Source organism: Conger conger, chromosome 15, assembly GCF_963514075.1.
Source record: "Conger conger chromosome 15, fConCon1.1, whole genome shotgun sequence".
NCBI lineage: Eukaryota > Metazoa > Chordata > Actinopteri > Anguilliformes > Congridae > Conger > Conger conger.
Genome location: NC_083774.1, coordinates 33,155,893 through 33,175,319, shown reverse-complemented (window position 1 = coordinate 33,175,319; position 19,427 = coordinate 33,155,893). Strand labels below are relative to the sequence as shown.

Sequence of the window (19,427 nt, the reverse complement as noted above, 5' to 3'; positions counted from 1 at the left end):
CACCTTCACCCGAAGCACTGTACAATTGATGCTGCTCATTCACCGATTCATGCACACACTCACACCAACGGCGACTGGCTGCCATGCCAACCAGCTTGGCAGGAGCATTTGGGGGTTAGGTGTCTTGCTCAGGGACACTTCGACACAACCAGGATGGAATCAAACTGGCGACCCTCCGACTGCCAGATGACTGCTCTTACTGCCTGAGCCAATGTCGCCCACCGTGTGGTACTGGATGCTTAATGCAATATGGACCACTGTGTCGTAATCCACCATGTCACACACAGAACAGAAACAATACATTTTCCCAAGGGGCATTTGCCTAGTATTTAAAACTTCAGAGAACTAGCTTTTCCTGCTGTGGATTCATTATAAAGTAGATTGCCTTCAGGATGGGGAATTTGAATGCAAAAACCATGCTGAGTGAAATGGCCTGTATTGGAAGGAGTGGGATGTTCGTTGTGATACGCCATGTCCACTGAATCACGTGTGGAAGGCCTGTTCTGTGGTCTCAGTGAAAGTGGACACAGATTCAAAGTCATGTTTCCTAAGTCAGGGGCGCCATCTAGAGGCCAAACTAACTAAATACGAATTTCAGGCTTGGTCCCCAGCCATTGAATATCAAATACAGCTTCCTCCAATAACATTTACATTTACATTTTACATTTTAGTCATTTGGCAGACGCTTTTAATCCAAAGCGATTTACAAGTGCATAGGTTCTACCATAAGTTAAAGCATCACATCCAGAAACTAGCAAAATACACATAAAATGCTGTTCTAAACAGTTGTCATCATAAGTGCATTTTCTTTTTTTTCTTTTTTTTCTGGGGGGGGGGGTTAGACAAGGATAGGGATATCAGAAAGGAGGGGCAGGGGAAATCAGGAGGGAGGACTAAGGTAGAGTTTGAAAAGGTGGGTTTTGAGTCTGCGTCGAAATAGGGGGAGGGATTCTGCTGTTCTGACAGTGGTAGGCAAGTCATTCCACCACTGAGGAACCAGAACGGAAAACAGGCGTGAACGTGCAGCTCGAACGCCAGGTGCAAGTAGAGAGGGAACCGTAAGGCGACCAGAGCCGGCAGACCGGAGTGGTCTAGCTGGGGAGTAGGGAGTGATCAGGGATTGTATGTAAGGTGGGGCAGTCCCCTTAGCAGCCTGAAATGCCAACACTAGGGCCTTGAAACGGATGCGTGCGGCAATAGGAAGCCAGTGGAGGCCAATGAGAAGCGGGAATCTTTGAAGGCATTAGAATTTGCCTGTTGAAAAATTCCAATTGGCCGAAAGAAATCACTCAGCAAAATTGAATGATTTCTTACTTTTCTACAGTATTAATTAATTAATTAATTAATATAATAATTAATCTAGGAGACAAACACATTTAATGTCACACATTTCCTCATGTTTAACATCAAATACTGCAGTGAATGACTTGAAAAACACATTACATTACATTACATTATTGGCATTTGGCAGACGCTCTTATCCAGAGCGACGTACAACAAAGTGCATACCCATAACCAGGGATAGGTTCGCTGAAAGACCCTAGAGGTAAGTACAATTTCAACTGCTACCTGTACAACAAAGATAAGGACAAGGGGCTTTTTTTTTTTTTGAACAAACAAACAAACAGAGCAAAAGTCACCAAAGTTAACTATCCAAACACTGCTTACCTAGCCAACTAAAAATACCGATACACAAAGCAAGTCACAGAGACAACAATTAAGGTTCACAGGGAGGTAGGGAGGGATGGGGAGAGGTGCTGCTTGAAGAGGTGCGTCTTCAGCTTGCGCTTGAAGGTGGGGAGAGATTCTATAGTTCTGACCTCAACGGGGAGTTCGTTCCACCACCGTGGAGCCAGAACAGACAGTAGTCGTGAGCGTGAGGTGGAGGTTCTGAGAGGGGGAGGTGCCAAGCGGCCTGTGGAGGCTGAACGAAGAGGTCTGGCAGGGGTGTAGGGTCTGATGATTTTTTGCAGATAAGCTGGGGAAGACCCTTTAACTGCTTGGAAGGCTAGCACCAATGTTTTGAATTTGATGCGAGCCATGACAGGCAGCCAGTGGAGGGAAGTAAGCAGGGGGGTGACGTGTGAGTATTTGGGAAGGTTGAAGACCAGACGAGCTGCTGCATTCTGGATGAGTTGGAGGGGTCTGATGGCGGACGCTGGGAGGCCAGCCAAGAGGGAATTGCAGTAGTCCAGGCGGGACAGAACCATCGCTTGGACCAGGAGCTGGGTCGAGTAGGGGGTGAGAAAGGGGCGGATTCTCCGTATGTTGTATAGGAAGAACCTGCAAGACCGGGTCACCGCCGCAATGTTCTCGGAAAGGGACAGTCTGCTGTCCATCACCACGCCGAGGTTCCTTGCACTGGGTGACGGCGTGAGTGTGGTATCCCCGAGAGAAATGGAGAGATCCAGATGGGGAGAGGTATTAGCAGGGATGAATATCATTTCAGTTTTACCTGGGTTGAGCTTTAGATGGTGGTTGTCCATCCAGCTCTGGATGTCCCTCAGGCAAGCAGAGATACGGGCTGAAACCTGCGTATCAGACGGCGGGAACGAGACGAAGAGTTGGGTATCGTCCGCATAGCAGTGGTAGGATAGCCCATGTGCAGTGATCACAGGGCCAAGGGAGCGAGTGTAGAGAGAAAAAAGGACTGAGCCCTGGGGAACTCCTGTGGCGAGGGGCCGAGGTGTCGATACCGAACCAGCCCAGGCAACCTGGAAGGAGAGACCAGAGAGGTAGGACTCAATCCAGTCCAGGGCTGTGCCACAGATGCCCGTTGCTGACAGGGCAGACAGGAGGATGGAGTGATCCACAGTGTCGAAGGCAGCAGAGAGATCTAGAAGAATGAGGATAGAGGAGAGGGAGGCTGCTCGTGCGGCATGAAGTGACTCACTGACGGAGAGGAGCGCAGTCTCTGTCGAGTGGCCCGATCTGAAGCCAGACTGATGGGGGTCTAGCAGGTTGTTGTTAGAAAAGAAGGAAGAAAGTTGAGTAGAAGCGGCTCGTTCTATAGTTTTAGAAAGGAAAGGAAGAAGAGATACCGGGCGGTAGTTCTGGATGATGGAGGGATCCAGGGTAGGCTTTTTTAGCAGCGGAGTGATGTGGGCCCTCTTGGAGGATGCCGGAAAACAGCCGGAAGACAGGGAGGAGTTGACAAGGGAGGTGACAAATGGGAGAATGTCAGGTGTGATAGTTTGGAGAAGAGAAGAGGGGATAGGGTCAAGGGCACAGGTTGTAGGGCGGTGGCAGAGCAGGAGTTGAGAAACATCAGAGTCCGTAAGGGGGGAGAAAGTGGAAAAGAAAGGGATGGGCCTAGAGGGGGGGAAGGGCACAGTGAGGGGGGCGGTGGTTGTAAAGGATCTGCGGATGACTGTGACCTTCTCATCGAAGAAATCAGCAAAGTCATCAGCAGCGAAGGAGGACTGAGGAGGAGGAGGCGGTGCGTTGAGGAGAGAGGAGGGGGTTAGAAGCAGAGTTCTGAATTTGTGTTTGATAGTATTTTGCTTACCTACCAAGGGTAACTGGCTGTCCGCTTTGGAGGGTCTCAGAGGTTTTGGTTGCAGCTCCTCCCACTTAACTACTTAACTGGGATAATAAAACCCATTCCACTGAACACAGGTCCATGCAGGAATAATAAAACCCATTCCACTGAACACAGGTCCATGCAGGAATAATACAATTTACTCTAAATAAGCACGGCAGCTACCATTATTTCAGTATGACATGTATAGTAATTTATTCAACCAACTGTTTCCAAATTACAAATGTATTACCAATAATTGTTATAGTTATAGTAATTGTTTTTCACTCTAAATTGGAAAACAACAACGCACATATGGAGTACCATATAGGCTAGGCTATGTTTCAATAATCTACAGAAATGTTTCTGAATTAGTGTATGTAATATGCAACTGACAAAAGCCAAGAGCATGAACTGTTACAGTACACGGTATTCACATCGGACATATTGGGATTCTGGGATTATATAAAATAGTTATGTTAGCATTTAGCAAATAGTTATGTTAGATTTTACTTTGATCCAATGTTGCTGGTTACATATTAAGTTCTGTCTTGAAGTGAACTGCAGGGTTTGTGTTTTTACAGGCTACTGTGACCTACTATGCAACCTGTCCTTGGAACAAGAGATGAGCTTTAAATGGGCTGACCGCGTGTAGATCTCTAATTGGCTATGGGAATGTGTGTGGGCTCGGTAAAAAATAACACTTATCACAAGGTTATTTCTTCAACACAGGACGTCGACTTTGATGATGGCGAAGCCGGAGAGCTTTTTCTTCACTTCCCCCCGTTCACTCCTCTGCTCTACTTGTTAACTCCATTCCTTTGGTCAACATACTTCCGGTGGAGTGGATACTAGATATACAGTAGATACTTCAATTGATGTTTCTTTTGAACAATTCTTCCATTGAGTTCAACAGGAAAATTAGTCTGGAGAAATGTCCTTTGTAGTATCTACAGCATATCTGGCAGCAGCAGGATGGTTTGAGGCTCATCTGATACCTTGGACGCTTGATGACTTAAAGCCATTTAGACAAAAACTACTCCACCACACGAAATTGTAAGTTCAATGGTGTCCCATAGCCATACATGAAAATGAATGGAATATTTTGGAAATGGACAGGGGTTTTGCATGTTTTCTAAAATTATTTTTGATAAAGATAGTGTTTTATGGACACAATCAGGCATTAAGCAACATCCATGCGTCAACCCTAGTCTATCTAATACCAAAACTGGCCCATCACAATGATGGCCCACTTAGGATGCACTATCCTAGGCCTGGTAAAGTAGGAATGTCCCGTCAGGGCGTAAAAGTTCAACCAAGCCTATTGGGGAACAGGAAGGTCACAGGAAGGTCGAGTGCAACCTTCTCCGTTATCTCTGCTCATGGCATGTCATACTACATTACATTAATGGAATTTGACAGACGCTCTTATCCAGAGCAACGTACAACAAAGTGCAAAGTGCATACCGATAACCAGGGATAAGTGTGCGGAAAGACCCTAGAGGGAAGTACAATTTCATCTGCTACCAGCACAACAAAGATAAGGACCAGGGCCTATTTGATCATCAGAATTTTTTTGTTTTTTTACATAACATACTACTGTTATGCTGATGACACCCAACTCTTTCTCACCCCATCTGAAACACAGGTCTCTACCTGTATCACCGCCTACCTTAGAGACATCCAGAGCCGGATGGACAACCACCTTCTAAAGCTCAACCCAGGTAAAACGGAGGTAATCTTCATCCCTGCTCAAACCTCTCCCTTCTCTGATTTTTCCATCTCACAAGGGGATATCACAGTGACCTCATCCCCCAGTGCAAGAAACCTTGGAGTGGTGATGGACAACAGGCTGTCCTTCTCCGAGAACATTGCTATGGTGACCTGGGCATGCAGGTTCTTCCTGTACAACATCCAGAGAATCCGACCCTTCCTCACCACCTACTCCACTCCACTCAAGTAATGGTCCTGCCCCGCCTGGACTGCGTCAATTCCAGCTCCAGAATGCCACAGCTCATCTGGTATTCAACGTTCCCAGACATTCACATCGCCCCCGTGCTCACCGACCTCCACTGGCTGCCTGTTATGGGTCGCATTAAATCTAAAACATTGATGCACGCGTACAAGGCAGTTAAGTTTTATCTATGTGATCACTCTAGGACTGGGAACTGTGCTTTCCTCTCAGGTCCTGAACGTACTTATCCCTGGTTCTGATTTGCACTTTATTGTACATCGCTCTGGATAAGGTATGTTGTCTGCTAAATGACTGTAAGTAATGTAATAAAAGCACAGATCAACCCAAACACATTTGTACCATTACGACAGGACAATCACATGCATGTATGATTTGTCCACTCCTCCACGGCTATTGTGGGAGCAACAGATTCGCAAGGAATTTACTTAGTGATGATGACTAAAACTGAACGGAAAATTTAAAATTTTGATGTTTGCCGGACGTATTAGACTGAAGTGTTTTGAATGCAGTATAAGGTGATTTGGAACTAAGCACTAATTTTGCATCATTGTGATTGTCAGATGAAGTGAGGCCTGTGCGGCCAAGCCAAGGTTAATTACTCAATCTGCAAAGGATACTATGACTTTGCATAAGCCAAAATCTCCACAAGCCCAAATGTAAACCACAGTTAATGTCTTCTTGAGATAAAATAATAGTCACATAGAAAAAAGACCATTCCCATCTTGCTAATTTGGTGGTTTTAGGAAAATCTCTACAAATGGCTTGTCTAGCATCAGTTTGATGTGAAACAGACCTCAACCCCACTGGCAATCACCTGACCTCAACCCCACTGGCAATCACCTGACCTCAACCCCACTGGCAATCACCTGACCTCAACCCCACTGACAATCACCTGACCTCAACCCCACTGACAATCTCCTGACCTCAACCCCACTGACAATCACCTGACCCCCCCCACTGAATATTTATGGGGGCACGCCAAGCCAAGCGTTCAGTAACATCACAAGATGCTCTTTGAAACATTGTCACATGCTGGGATAACAGGAATCAGTTTTTTCACCGATTCAACTTTTCACTCAAATTGTTATGCTGATAATGTAATTAGTAATTAAAAAGTTTGTATTAAATTAGAAAATAATGCAAAATAGAAGCATTTTCACTAGTGGTCTGAGATTTCTTGACCCCACTGAACATTGTATTTGTATGAACACAAATATGGCAGCACACATTGCTTCCTAATTTACATTTTGCCTTTTGACCAAGACCCTGTGACCAATAAATGTATTTAAAATAGAAATAAGCACATCAGACCTGAACAAGCATGAATGTAATGCAATTCTAAAAATAAAACCATTATGTTTTTCAGATAAAATTTATTAATCTTTTTTTCCTTTCTTTGCATGGTTCAAACTGTATAAATAAAATAAAACCATGTCTGCAGTCCGCAACAGAGCAAACCTTCAGAGTGTATTTGGCCCATTGATACAGTTCTACAACATGAACCATTAAGACTGACGAGTACCCCAACAGTGAAAACGCACAAATTACTTGAGATTAAATGGTCAATGCCCAACTAAATCTTCAAAGTTCATCTTTATCCTCACTTTAATTAGCCAGCAGCGCAAATTGTGATTTGCTACTGCATAGGCTTCTCAAATTTATGATTAATCTCTTATTCAGACCACATAACAGACCATTCTTAACACGTGATACAGGTCGTGTTGCACTCGTGTGAGGAAATGACTGAACACAGCCCTCACTGGCACCATCAAAATAATTACTGAAACGACACAGAAACGTCACATATGCAGTGTACATACATGTTGCTCAAATACTGCATGAAAATGATACAATCTATTGTGCATGTGAGTAGGCTATACTAAGAGTTTACATTCTAGGTCATTATGGTACAAAGAAAACCCATTGCTTTAGGCATGCAAAACAGTTGACTTTTTTTTCTTTTTACAATATTAAAAATGGTAAATGGAATACAAACATTTAATCCACATTAAAACCTACATTTAAAAATATTTCTCTGAAAATTGTTAGACAAATATTGCTGCACTGCTCCTGCACATTTCTTCACAGAAATACAATTCTTAAGATAAAAATTACTTTTATATCTTTCTCCATATCGGTGTCATATCTTAGCAAAAGCACCGATGATATGATCCAGTACAATCCAACCTGCATGTTTATACACAGTACATGTGGCATTTATGCTTCATGTAATATTAGCATACAAGTCAAATGACAAAAACTATAAATACTTCCAGAAGACAGTGTGTAGACCGATTAAAATGAACCATCTGAAACAGCGTATCCTTCCCTCAGTCACGGTATGCTACCGTCGAATGCTTCCGGGTCGGGACCTAGAATAAAAATGCAAAACTGTAAATGCAACAACCATATTGCTCTATATTAGGGAGGGAGGGTGTATGCTTTCGGTGGTATAAACATCGTAAAGCATAATGTCCTGTGCTCTATATTAGGTTGGGAGGATGGAAGACGGTATGACCGCAGAGCGGCGTGAGAGTGGGGAACGGTTCCGTACCCTGGGTATGGCGGGGGTGGGGCGTCGTGCGGGCCGGATTTGGCGATTGCCTGCTCGTAGGAGGGGAGGCCGGGAGGGCACAGCTCGTCTGGGGGCGGGAGCACGGGCTGCAGGGACACCTCTTCCAGCCTCCGCAGGATCAGGGAGGCATTGCTCCGCCCCGTACGGACCCGGGATGACCTGCAGTCCCACAAACCCCAGCGATCACACCTTGCCTCTTACCATAATCTAACATAAAACTTTCCATAACATAACAAGAACCCTCACCATAATATAATTTACCATAATGTACCATAACATGCGTAAAGCCCGATTTATACTTCTGCAATGAAACCACGCAGTCTACGGCGTAAATTACGCCGTTGTGATCATTTATACTTGTACGCGTCGCTCTGCATATACACCGCCAAAACTCTAGTTTTCGCCGGGCATGATATCCCGTAATCCTATATTATCCTTCAACTGTATGATTCTTACTTCGAAAAGAAAAAATAACTTGACCACAAGTGCAAGTACACAACGAGCTCGATATTTCGTTTTAGTTTTACATTTTCGTGAAAATTTTAATTGCTTAACATACTGGAATAACTGAAATAATGTAATGTTTTAAACCTCCGTGAGCTAGACAGCTAAATTGCTTGTAATTACGCTTCACGTAATCACTTTACTTTCTCTGACAGCTTTCTGCCTTCAAAGTGCGTCTCAATCGCGTGCTGCGAAGGCACCTCCGAAGTCATCCTTGAAAGACATTAGTAATCAGGCAACAGACTTCAGTTTCAACCGCAGGCGACTGAAACTAGTCAATGGCGGAGCAGCCGGAAATGCGTAATGCGATGCTACCAAGCGGACCAATAACAGTTGTTGCCGTCTGCGTCGCCACGACATGTAGTTACATTTCTGGAGAGGTGCACGTCAGGCTACACCACAGGCTCTGTGTAGATTCAACGCATTATTTCCCACATTTAGATTTTTACAAGAACAATCTAATACTGATGTATCAATCATGGCAATGGAGTCCTACAACAACGACATGGAATTTTGAAAAAATCACAACAAAAAAACCACTCTTTAAAGGATTAAATGCACGGCACACAATGCTGTCTATTGCTAATAGATGACAAAAGGGGGAGTACATTGGGACTACAGAGGGTGGGCTGAAGTGTAGACTACTAAAATTCAACACGCCACTTTCAAATGGTAATGCTGGGGGCCTTACCCAGGGGACCTGCCCAGCATGTAGGCCCTGTGACAGCAGTACCACAGCAGCAGACCGATGATGATGATGGTGACGCCCGCTGCTATCAGGCCGATCAGTAGGGCAGTCACATCCAGCCTGGAGGGAGGCTTGACCTGATCATCTGGTGACATGATCACAAACAGCCCACTGGTCAATCAGGATCACTGTCATTCCTAACAGTGCAAGCCCAACACTATTTTTCACGCTCCGCTCCGCTCCACCCCCCCCCCCCCCCCCACAGTGCCCAATCACACACGCCGCTCTCATCACAACCGATCTGCTGGAACACGGACAAGCCTGCGCTCTTCCCTGGTTAACACAAGAAGCGATCACCAGTCAGCCTGTGGGGCCGACGGCCAGTAGGCATTGGCACAGTCCAAGTTTGACACCAGACCATGGGGAGCATGGCTGAGCCTTAACAGGATGGGCCGCCCAGCAGCCCTGTACAATAAAATATCCCTTTGGTGTAGAGTGCGGCATTCTTCCACACCAGAGCTGGGCTTCTGACAAGGCTTGGGTTTCTGAATGGTGGTGCAACAACTTACTTTTTCACACTACACCTCAATGTTTATAATCAAATGTGTTTCTGTTCATGAGGAAAAAAACCCAACAGTTCCCTCCCTTCTCTCAGTCTGGAGGTAGAACCACTCATGACTGCTACTGTCCCTCGCTCAAGTTCATATTAAATTTGCTTATGCGAAATGGCTTGTTAGTCACATTGACCACAAATGGTAAATGGCAGGCATTTATATAGCGCCTTTATCCAAAGCGCTGTACAATTGATGCTTCTCCATTCACCCATTCGTACACACACTCACACACCGACGGCGATTGGGTGCCATGCAAGGCCCCGACCAGCTCGTCAGGAGCATTTGAGGGTTAGGTGTCTTGCTCAGGGACACCTCGACACAGCCCGGGCGGGGGATCGAACCGGCAACCCTCCAACTGCCAGACGACTGCTCTTACTGCCTGAGCCATGTCACCCCGACAAGACAAGAATCTGGTAAGTGATTTCTTTCATTCTTTATCAGAATTCAAATTAGATTTTGATTGTGAAGTGTGCCAATACACAGTCTATATTACTATTCTTTACTTTGAAGTGGCAAATCACATTAACTGCATACTGAAGCTAAATATCATTTTCAAAACTACAGGCAGGCAAATGATAAGTAAATTAATCCCCCTCTGAAAGAACTCCACCTCCAGTGCAAGCAAAGTAAGGTGTGGACAAACTAACTCGAGCCATATGCTGCATGAAATGCTCTACAATATGTTCGTTTTCACACATAATAAATGTGAAAAATAATGTATTATTATTAATGGCATTAATAATAATTATAATAATAATTAGTTTAAAAGTGAGATAGAAAACACTAGTTGTGTCATCTTTAAATAAGTTTAATCATTGTCCCTAACCATTAGTTTATTTAAAAAATACATAACCATTATTAGTATAAAATAAGTTCTTACCATGATGGTATGTTTTCCAGAAATTGTCCTGCAAAACAAAACACAATTAAAGACTATTGCTTTTCACTGTTAGATACATTCAGGTACAGGTGTAACTGTCAGGGGTGTTGTGCATAGATGTAACTTTCCACACTTCTGGTGCGTCTCGGCGTTTCTTTATAGTGTTGCAGAAAATGAACACAGATGTTAATACAGAAGAAATGCATACTCAACTGTTGCTGAAATGCTTTCAAAAATTTCTCGAGCTTCTTCGTAGTTACATACTTCTTCAATACACTCCCTTTCAAGATCCCCAGGAGTGAATAGCTCGAAGTCGAATCTGTTAAACAACAGATGGCGTCCTAAAAATGCGTGCGCCCCCTCCTCTTCCACAAATACTAAGGACAAAATAAATTTGATCTAGTTAGACATGGTTGGTTTCAATAAATTATGAAACACGCTTTTTAATATACCCTTAAACAATAGCGTGTTCTCATACACCCATTTAAAAGACCCAATCGTTGGAAACAAAATCAACTTAGCCCAAACTAAATCAAATGGATAGCATTCTGCAGATTATACCAAACTGAATCAATGTCTATTACAATGGTTCCCAAACTCAGTCCTGGAGTACCAACCCCGATTGCCATCAAATAATTTTAACAAGTAGTTAATCTTTTTTTAATTAGGTGCTTTTCATCTTAAAATTGATTATTTATCTTAAACCACATTATGCCAGAAATAGCTTTGCAATGGCATGAATAAAAAAATGTGCATGTTATGCCTATTGCACCATATTGCAAACAATTACATAAGACATAGGCCTAACGAATAAGACTGAGGTTAACAAATAAGACTGAGGTTAACGAATAGGCTCGTTATGGTGTTTTGGTGGCCAGGGGTCAACACTTTCACAAATTAGGAGCCTATTGATTCACTCCAGTCTTTTTATCAGTTAAAATAATTGACCACTTTTCATGCGTTTCTTCTACAGAATGTATGCGTTGGTTGCATTATAGCTCAATAAGCACAATATGAACATGGGAATTTTATTCTTCCTGGGATGCACATCTATTCGACAAAATGCGGTTTGAGAGGGTAAGTAATCCCTCTAAGTGTGAAAAGCACCTAATGAATAAAAATTAAGATCTTGTAAAAATTATTGGATTGTGGTTGGAAGCTGGAAAGAAAACCAGCATACACAGGGGTACTCCAGGCCTGAGTTTGGGAACCGCTGGTCTATTAGTCACTAAAATATCTGATACAAATAGCTGAACAATTTCATTTGTTACTCAGAGTATAACTAGATTGACTGGAACTGGAAATGCTCGTTGTGAGTCTAATGATTTACCTTCATTGGACGAGTCCTCTGCGTTCATGACCCGCAAAATCCTCCTCGTACACGCAGTCATCCCATATTGAATTATTTGGCAAGATAAAAATAAAAATAAAATCATTGCTCTCCAACAGCGACTGACTGAAATAATTTGGATAGACATTCGCTACATTTGGTAGGTAATGATTTGGAAAACAATGATTGCTTTCAAATAGGCTATCTGAATAAAACGCCCAACAACTTCTCTCAAACTTAAAATAACAAAATTGTCGTCGCCACGCGCCTCCTTATTCAACGAATTCAAGTTTTTTTAACTTGTTTATTTTGAGAAAAGTAACGATAATACAAAAAAAGTAGGCTAGCCTCTCCCACCCAAAACAGGTGAACGCCGACCTGTTCAGACTGAATCTAAATTAAAAACTCGAATAGAACCCTGACCACGACACAATCAGTTTCATTAATTGCGTAATGAGTTTTCTTCTTCACAAATAAAAATCACGTATTCATTTAAAATCTCAAACGTATAAAATAATAGTTTGATTCCCGTGGAAAGGTAAAACAAGGAAACAACTCTACTTTCAGGTTGCCCCAAGCATCTGTGTGACCTCATCTCCGGTCGAGTTTGGGCGTAGCTACAAAATCAGACCTGACTAATGGAAGTGCTCACCTGGATAAAGGATCGACACGTAATCAAGTCGCTTAATATTTCAAATGATAATTCTCACCTCAGCGTGCAAATAATTCGCTTTCGAAAGTCAAAATTGTTTAATTTTACACTCTGGGCCTACAGGCCATGCCATTCCTGAACAAACCTTTTTCAGAGTTAGCATTGTTACAAGTTTTTTTTCTATTTTACATAAATACATTTCTGTCACAATAAATAATGAATGAATTACCATAAAGTGAGGCTATTTATTAAAATTAAAACGAATATTGTATTGATGTTATAGCCTAATGCGCGATTAGATTTATTCTCATTATGCGTGGCTACGGCTGAGCTGATGGACATCCCATTCTTATTTTCAACAACAGATGGCAGCACTTCCTTGTATAAGCGAGGGTATTGGCCCTGCGCAACGAAATCGATGTTGTCAGCTGTCCTGTTTGGACTCGATAGGAAGCTTAAATACTGTAAATATACTGTATATATATTCACTGACTGGCAATGTGCAAAACACACTCAGTGAGCTCTTTATTAGGTATTTATTATACTTCTATTGTTGTCTACTTATGTTATGATGTGTTGTGTGTTCAGTTGTGTGGTTATTTCCGTTACTGTCACCTTCCTGTCAGCTTTCACCAGTCTGACCATTGTCTCTCTTTAACAAGGCGTTTCTGTCTGCAGAACTGCTGGTCACTGGATTTTATTTTTTGCACCATTCTTTGCAAACTCTAGACGCAGACCATGTGTGAACATCCCAGGAGATCAGCAGTTTCTGAGATACTCAAACCACCCTGTCTGCCACCAACAATCATTCCACGGTCAAAATCACTTAGATCACATTATTTCCCCATTCTGATGGTTGATGTGAACATTAACTGAAGCTTCTGACCCGTATCTACATGATTCTATGCTTTGCACTGCTGCCACACAATTGGCTGATTAGATAATCACATTAATAATTAGTAGGTGTAATAAAGTAAAAACATTCCTAATAAAGTGCTTGGTGAGTGTATATTCCCTCATTTGGTGTTTTGAAGATGGAGAGTTATAGTAACAGTAATACTCCCATAGTGTTGAATCGGGTTGAGATTTGGTGACTGGGAAGGCCATAGCATGATTCATCAGGACAGAAATGTTTCATCACAGGATAAAAGTGACCTCTCAGCATAACTGTATGATTTGACCCTTCCTCCCACTAAAGGGAGTTGTTTACCTCATGTGTTATTTGGGGGCTGGTATTTAAAAAAAAGAATTCTTCCCTTCTGTTACTCTGCAATGTGTCTTTAGGACAGTCTGCTGTGAAAAGCGCTATACAAATAAAATGTAATTGATTATCACTTTTTTCCACATCTATGCAGACCAGTGCCTATGGTTTTTGCAGCAGTGAACTCGTGCATTTGTCTTTGTAATGAGGGGTTTATGCACTGCAACCCAGAGCATCAAAGTCATCAAATGTGCGCTTTCCACCAGTTTCCGAAGCTGATGCCTTTCTCATAGATCTAAATGCAGATGTCACTGCAGTCGGTGTTCCTGTTGAAACACTAGCCAGTTGAGCAGTGTTTGTGACTGAATCTCCTGCCGTCTGTGCCACAATAATGAGCCCTCTTTCACCCGGGCCTGTTCACCACAGAGCACGATAGGATAACGACATACTTAACTGCATCATCCAGTACACCTGTATGGGAGCATCTGCAATCTTTACGTTGATCATTGAATGTGTCATCCATCCATAGAGCACAGGCCAAATTTATTTGGCCACCCGTGTTTTTTTTGTTTTTTTTTACTTTAGGTAGAGAAAAATTCTGTTAATATATGCATATTTATTGAATAAAAAAAGTCTCATTTTTTCCATTTCTACCTACAAGCACACAAAAATATGAATTTTAGGTAGGACTTTCCTCAAAATAGCCCAATTTGGCTTTAATTACAAATAAACAAATTATTTAAAGCCTATCCTATCATTGAGCAAAGTGGGAGGTGGAGAGGTAGAGGTGGAAGGGATGGGTGGAGAGGTAGAGGGGAGGGAGGGAGGTGGAGAGGTGGGAGGGATGGGTGGAGAGGTAGAGGGGAGGGAGGGAGGTAGAGAGGTGGGAGGTGGAATTGGCAACTCAAGGGGTGACATGGCTCAGGCAGTAAGAGCAGTTGTCTGGCAGTTGGAGGGTTGCCGGTTTGATCCCCTGCCCGGGCTGTGTTGAAGTGTCCCTGAGCAAGACCTAACCCCCAAATGCTCCTGACGAGCTGGTCAGCGCCCTGCATGGCAGCCAATCGCTGTTGGTGTGTGTGTGTATGAATGGGTGAATGAGAAGCATCAATTGTACAGCACTTTGGATAAAGGCGCTATATAAATGCCAACAATTTACCAATTGACTGAAAAAGTATTTTTCCGACCACGGGTAGCATAAGTACAATCGGCATTAAGGTTGCAGGAAAAGCAAAAGAAGAAGTAAGTAAGCCTTATTAGGGCCACGTAAACATATTGTGGCACACAAGGTTCATCCCCGGGGAGAAATTGTACATAAGCTTGATTTCCAGGTGCAGTGTTTAGCTGATGGGCAGTAGCCTAACATTAACAGAAGACCAGGAAGCACAATGCACCACCACTACAGGAACAACTCAATGCAACTAGAGAACGCACATCTTTTTAGACCAACAGATATAACTTAGTTGCACTGAATTCTTCCTTGTTTTACATCGGTTTCTAGACAGGCAGGGAACTTGTGTCCTCAAAACTAATCCTTTTGTGTCACTGTTGGTAGAAATTGGGGTAAACGTTTCTAGCCTACTTATGGCTTATTATTCAATAAATGTGCCTAAATTAGCTGAATTCTTCTCTATCTAAATGTTCTGTAAAAAATCACAGGTGGCCTAATAGTTTTTTTTTACTGTATGCTCATGTACTGTATAACAAGTAGGCCCGAGCTTCGCCGGGAACTGGTTCTTGGCTCTGTGTTAAACCCGCGAAATGAACTCCATCCTCGCGCGGAGGCAACATTTAGCAGTAGAAGTATAGCCTTTACTGTACTGTCAGGATGGCCAAAAACTAGCGACTTACCTGCTGTGAAAAAATCCACCTGAACACCACACGGTAGCAGAATCGTTTAAGGTAAAGGTAGACTTTGAAACCACGTAGACTGAGTTGCTAAATATTCATCTTGACGTAGCTTGACTATAGCCTAATTCTAGACGAATTATGCCAGTGCTGTCACTTCAGTAAGCGATGTCAGTGTAAAGCTAGCGAGTGTAGCGCTAGCATCGCTTCTTGCTTAGCTACTCTACATTAGTTTGCTAGTTATTCTAGTAGTAGGCTATATAGACAGCTAGAGTATAGTATACATTTTAAACAACCAAGGTAGGCCTAGTACGTTATTTAGAAACCTTTTCATTTCTCACGGCAGCTTGTTGTAGCGGCGTTACGTATTCGTTCAATCCCCGTTATTCGTTCACACGACATTCTACTACAATTACAATCAACTGTCATGATGAATGTAGGTTAAAATGTGATTAAATAAACATTATTATAAACCCCGGGGCCTTCCCATTACATCTCAACACTATATAGTCGTATAACTCATGAAAGCAAGGTAATATACAGACATCGTGTTGCTAAAAAGGAATTATTCCGTTTTATGGCTGGGGTCCTTTTAATTTAGCCTTTCATGGCTTATAAAATTGTTTAATATCTACTGAACTGAATCAGTGGAGAAGCAAATACAGACATTGGCCTGGGGTCACAATGTCATTTGTGATAGTAGCAAATTCTAACGGGATCATTTATTCCTGCACATGATTGATAACTGCACGGGTTAAATGGGGGAAAGGTTCTCTTCTATTAAAGCATCATTTTCAGCGCAGACCTCCCACTTAAAAGTCACCCGTGATGAGGAGACAGGGGACCATCTACAGGTCAAATTAAATAACTTATATAATTTAAGTCGAATGACAGTGCAATTTGTCCATTCAGTGTTATTACCCTGACCCCATTAGATTCCACGGGCCGTCTGCTTCCCACCTTGGCGGCTTGAAGGTGCAACTTACCAAGTAATAAGGGGTGCTCCGAAAACAACACGCACGATTGTGATAATAATTTAAGCATAATCAGCAGTGTTTACCAATGGTTGTGCTTTTACTTAGTTTCAGGAATATATTTTTTTTATTAGGAAATATATTTATATTTTGAAACAGTGTGAAGCTATGCATTTATTAATTTATTTTCTAAAATGGAATGTTAAATTGTCTCATCTGCAAAAAATAGGGTTTGCAAATGTTCTCGATACATGTTATTCAGTGTCCGGTAGCGTTTGGTACAGTTTGCTTGTATTTCTGTTTTAAAGTGATTTTATCCAAATGTGAAGGATGTCTGGGGCACACAAAGAGATTTTTCATAATTTTCTCCTGAACCCTGAGATGGCTGTGGGCACTGACCTTGGAAAGCACTTTCCTGATTCCCTAGTAAGTACGTATTTTATATATATATATATATATATATATATATAAATATATATATATATATATGACAAAACTTCATAATGTAATAACATAATGCCCTTTATGTGTATAATTTATTGGGAATGTATTCCTGTATTTGTTGTAGAATGGCGGGCCGAACTTTGACTATGAGTTTTCGTCGCTGTACGCCCCTCAGGCGTCAGATGACGGGATTCTGTCCATCCAAGTTTTGGAATTCAAAACGAGCCTCCTTGAAGCAGCTGAGGAGCTGCATATCCGCAGGGTGAGAATTTCAGCACGTCTTTTGTTCAGAGAAAGCTACACATGTAGGTGGGGGTAACGATATCAGGTGTGCAGGTGATTAGAAGCACACGCTAGCAAAAATATAGCGGCAGTTTATTTTTAATCAAATCCTCACATTGGAGACTAGGCTAATTGCATTGAAAGGAGATGCTAAAGCCATTACCGGCTATCTCTATTTTCTACTTTAACCAAGAAGACGCTCGAGCCCTTACAGGCCCTTTTTGGAAAAGTCACGAGGAGCTGGGCAATGTAATTTCGTAGGAGGAGCGTTATGAGTTTTTACTAGAAGCCAGTCTCAATTTCTGGCCATCTGGACACAAGCCAGCTCCAGTCAGACTGCACATCAGCACAGGGTCAAGAGGCAAAGACCTGGCCAATTCTCACTATTTGCTTGTAAAACTGCCCCCTGAAGCAAGCACTTTAGAACAGGGCCCCGGACATGTTTTAAAGGTTATAAGAAGTAAATAACATATTGAATCACTCGGCTTTTATTGTTATGATCATGTTATTGTAAAGGAAAAAACATTAAATCAATGTGTTCCTCAGGCATGCAATTAAAGTAACACTTTGTAGTTCTTTGTTTTATTGGTGTGGGATTGAAAGGGGGTTTTCTTGTCTAACATTTGTTTTCTGACTGGGTCCATTCTCTTGCATTTTCCTTGTTAGAGGATGCGAGTGCGTATATCGGGTGGGCCTCCATGTACGTGCCTGAAGAATCATATTTTCTATTAGCGTTTCTGTATTCGCCAGGGACACTTAAACGAGCAAACAAATCATTTTAAAAGTGAAAGCAATTTCACACAGCAGCACGAAGAACAAGCGTCAGACAGTTAAAAATTGCCCGATTCCCGTTTAATAAGATGATTCTCACATTTGCATGTTTTAAGCAGGACACCGCAGCGCTTTTTTCTGCATTTCTTAAGTGTCATAACTTCCCGTGTATAATAAGACATCATTATGGTGACGCATATTTCCTCATCTTCAAAGTGTCAGCAGCTGTCGGCTTATGGCTCAGTAGATCAGCCTCTGTCCCCTCAGATTTATAAGGATAACCAAGTTTAATGACCTCTTTACAGGGCAAAAAACCCATCTATTCATTATTTCACGCCAAACTGTTAACTGCTTTATCTAGTGTGCACCTCTCTCGGAATTCTCCATGCTAGTAGCACACTTTAATGGGAACTTATAAATAAACTGGCCAAGCTCACTCCCACATACATATAAAAAGTCATAGATTGTAAGGGAGCGATTGACTTTTACCTACCTTGGCAGGGCGAAGGAGGACATGGCTGGCTTTGTGCAAATATTACAGCTCTAATGTACCAATGCACACATCTTCCCACAGATGCTGGATTAACAAAGGGCTGCAAAAACACATTACAGTCTTCTTTTTTGTTTGTGATAAAAAGTGCTCTTCCCTTACCACTTTACCACTTTACCACTTTCGTTTAACTGTTTGAGGTTACGCCACGCGTCGAAAAAGTTTATAACAGTCAAGAAATATCTAACTCTTTGGCAGTCAGTGACAGAGGTCATTCACACTGTACAGAGGATAAGCACCTGCCCGGGAAGACTGTGTGGTGTATTTTGAGTGACAATTCTTGTGATGCTTTGCACCTAGGATGCCGCGATGCGATTTGAAGACCAGATAAACAAGTTTGTGGTGGAAAAGCAGGAATTAGAATGGGAGAAGGTATGTGTCACAATAACACAAACATTTTGGATTTTGCTTCTACATCATGAAGAAATATCAGGAAACATACATGTGCTCATATACGTATATACTGTTACATAAAATGGACTTAAATACATTTTCATACATAAATGGTATATCCACCTAAGAACCAATTCAATTTTGTCCCCTTCTGTGAACATGAACATTTCTACCATGCTGAAATCTACACTACAACGGCCTGTTGAGAATATTTTTTTTTGTTTTTAAT

The 19,427-nt window shown here is 42.2% G+C and overlaps 1 protein-coding gene across 2 annotated transcripts; it reads right to left on the bottom strand.

Annotated features, from left to right (window-relative positions):
* Positions 1 to 6,889: 6,889 nt before the first annotated feature.
* On the bottom strand, positions 6,890 to 12,420 carry prrg4 (proline rich Gla (G-carboxyglutamic acid) 4 (transmembrane)). 2 transcript variants are annotated; one of them, XM_061222408.1, is made up of 6 exons: positions 12,087 to 12,420; positions 10,970 to 11,133; positions 10,757 to 10,784; positions 9,266 to 9,407; positions 8,050 to 8,229; positions 6,890 to 7,867 (listed from the first exon to the last, which is right to left on the bottom strand). In XM_061222408.1, the coding sequence occupies exons 1-6, from the start codon at positions 12,232 to 12,234 to the stop codon at positions 7,840 to 7,842; spliced, it is 690 nt and encodes a 229-aa protein (XP_061078392.1). In that variant the 5' UTR covers positions 12,235 to 12,420; the 3' UTR covers positions 6,890 to 7,839. The 2 variants fall into 2 exon arrangements, with proteins under 2 accessions (XP_061078392.1, XP_061078393.1); XM_061222409.1 differs by having other exon boundaries at positions 11,021 to 11,133.
* Positions 12,421 to 19,427: the final 7,007 nt, after the last annotated feature.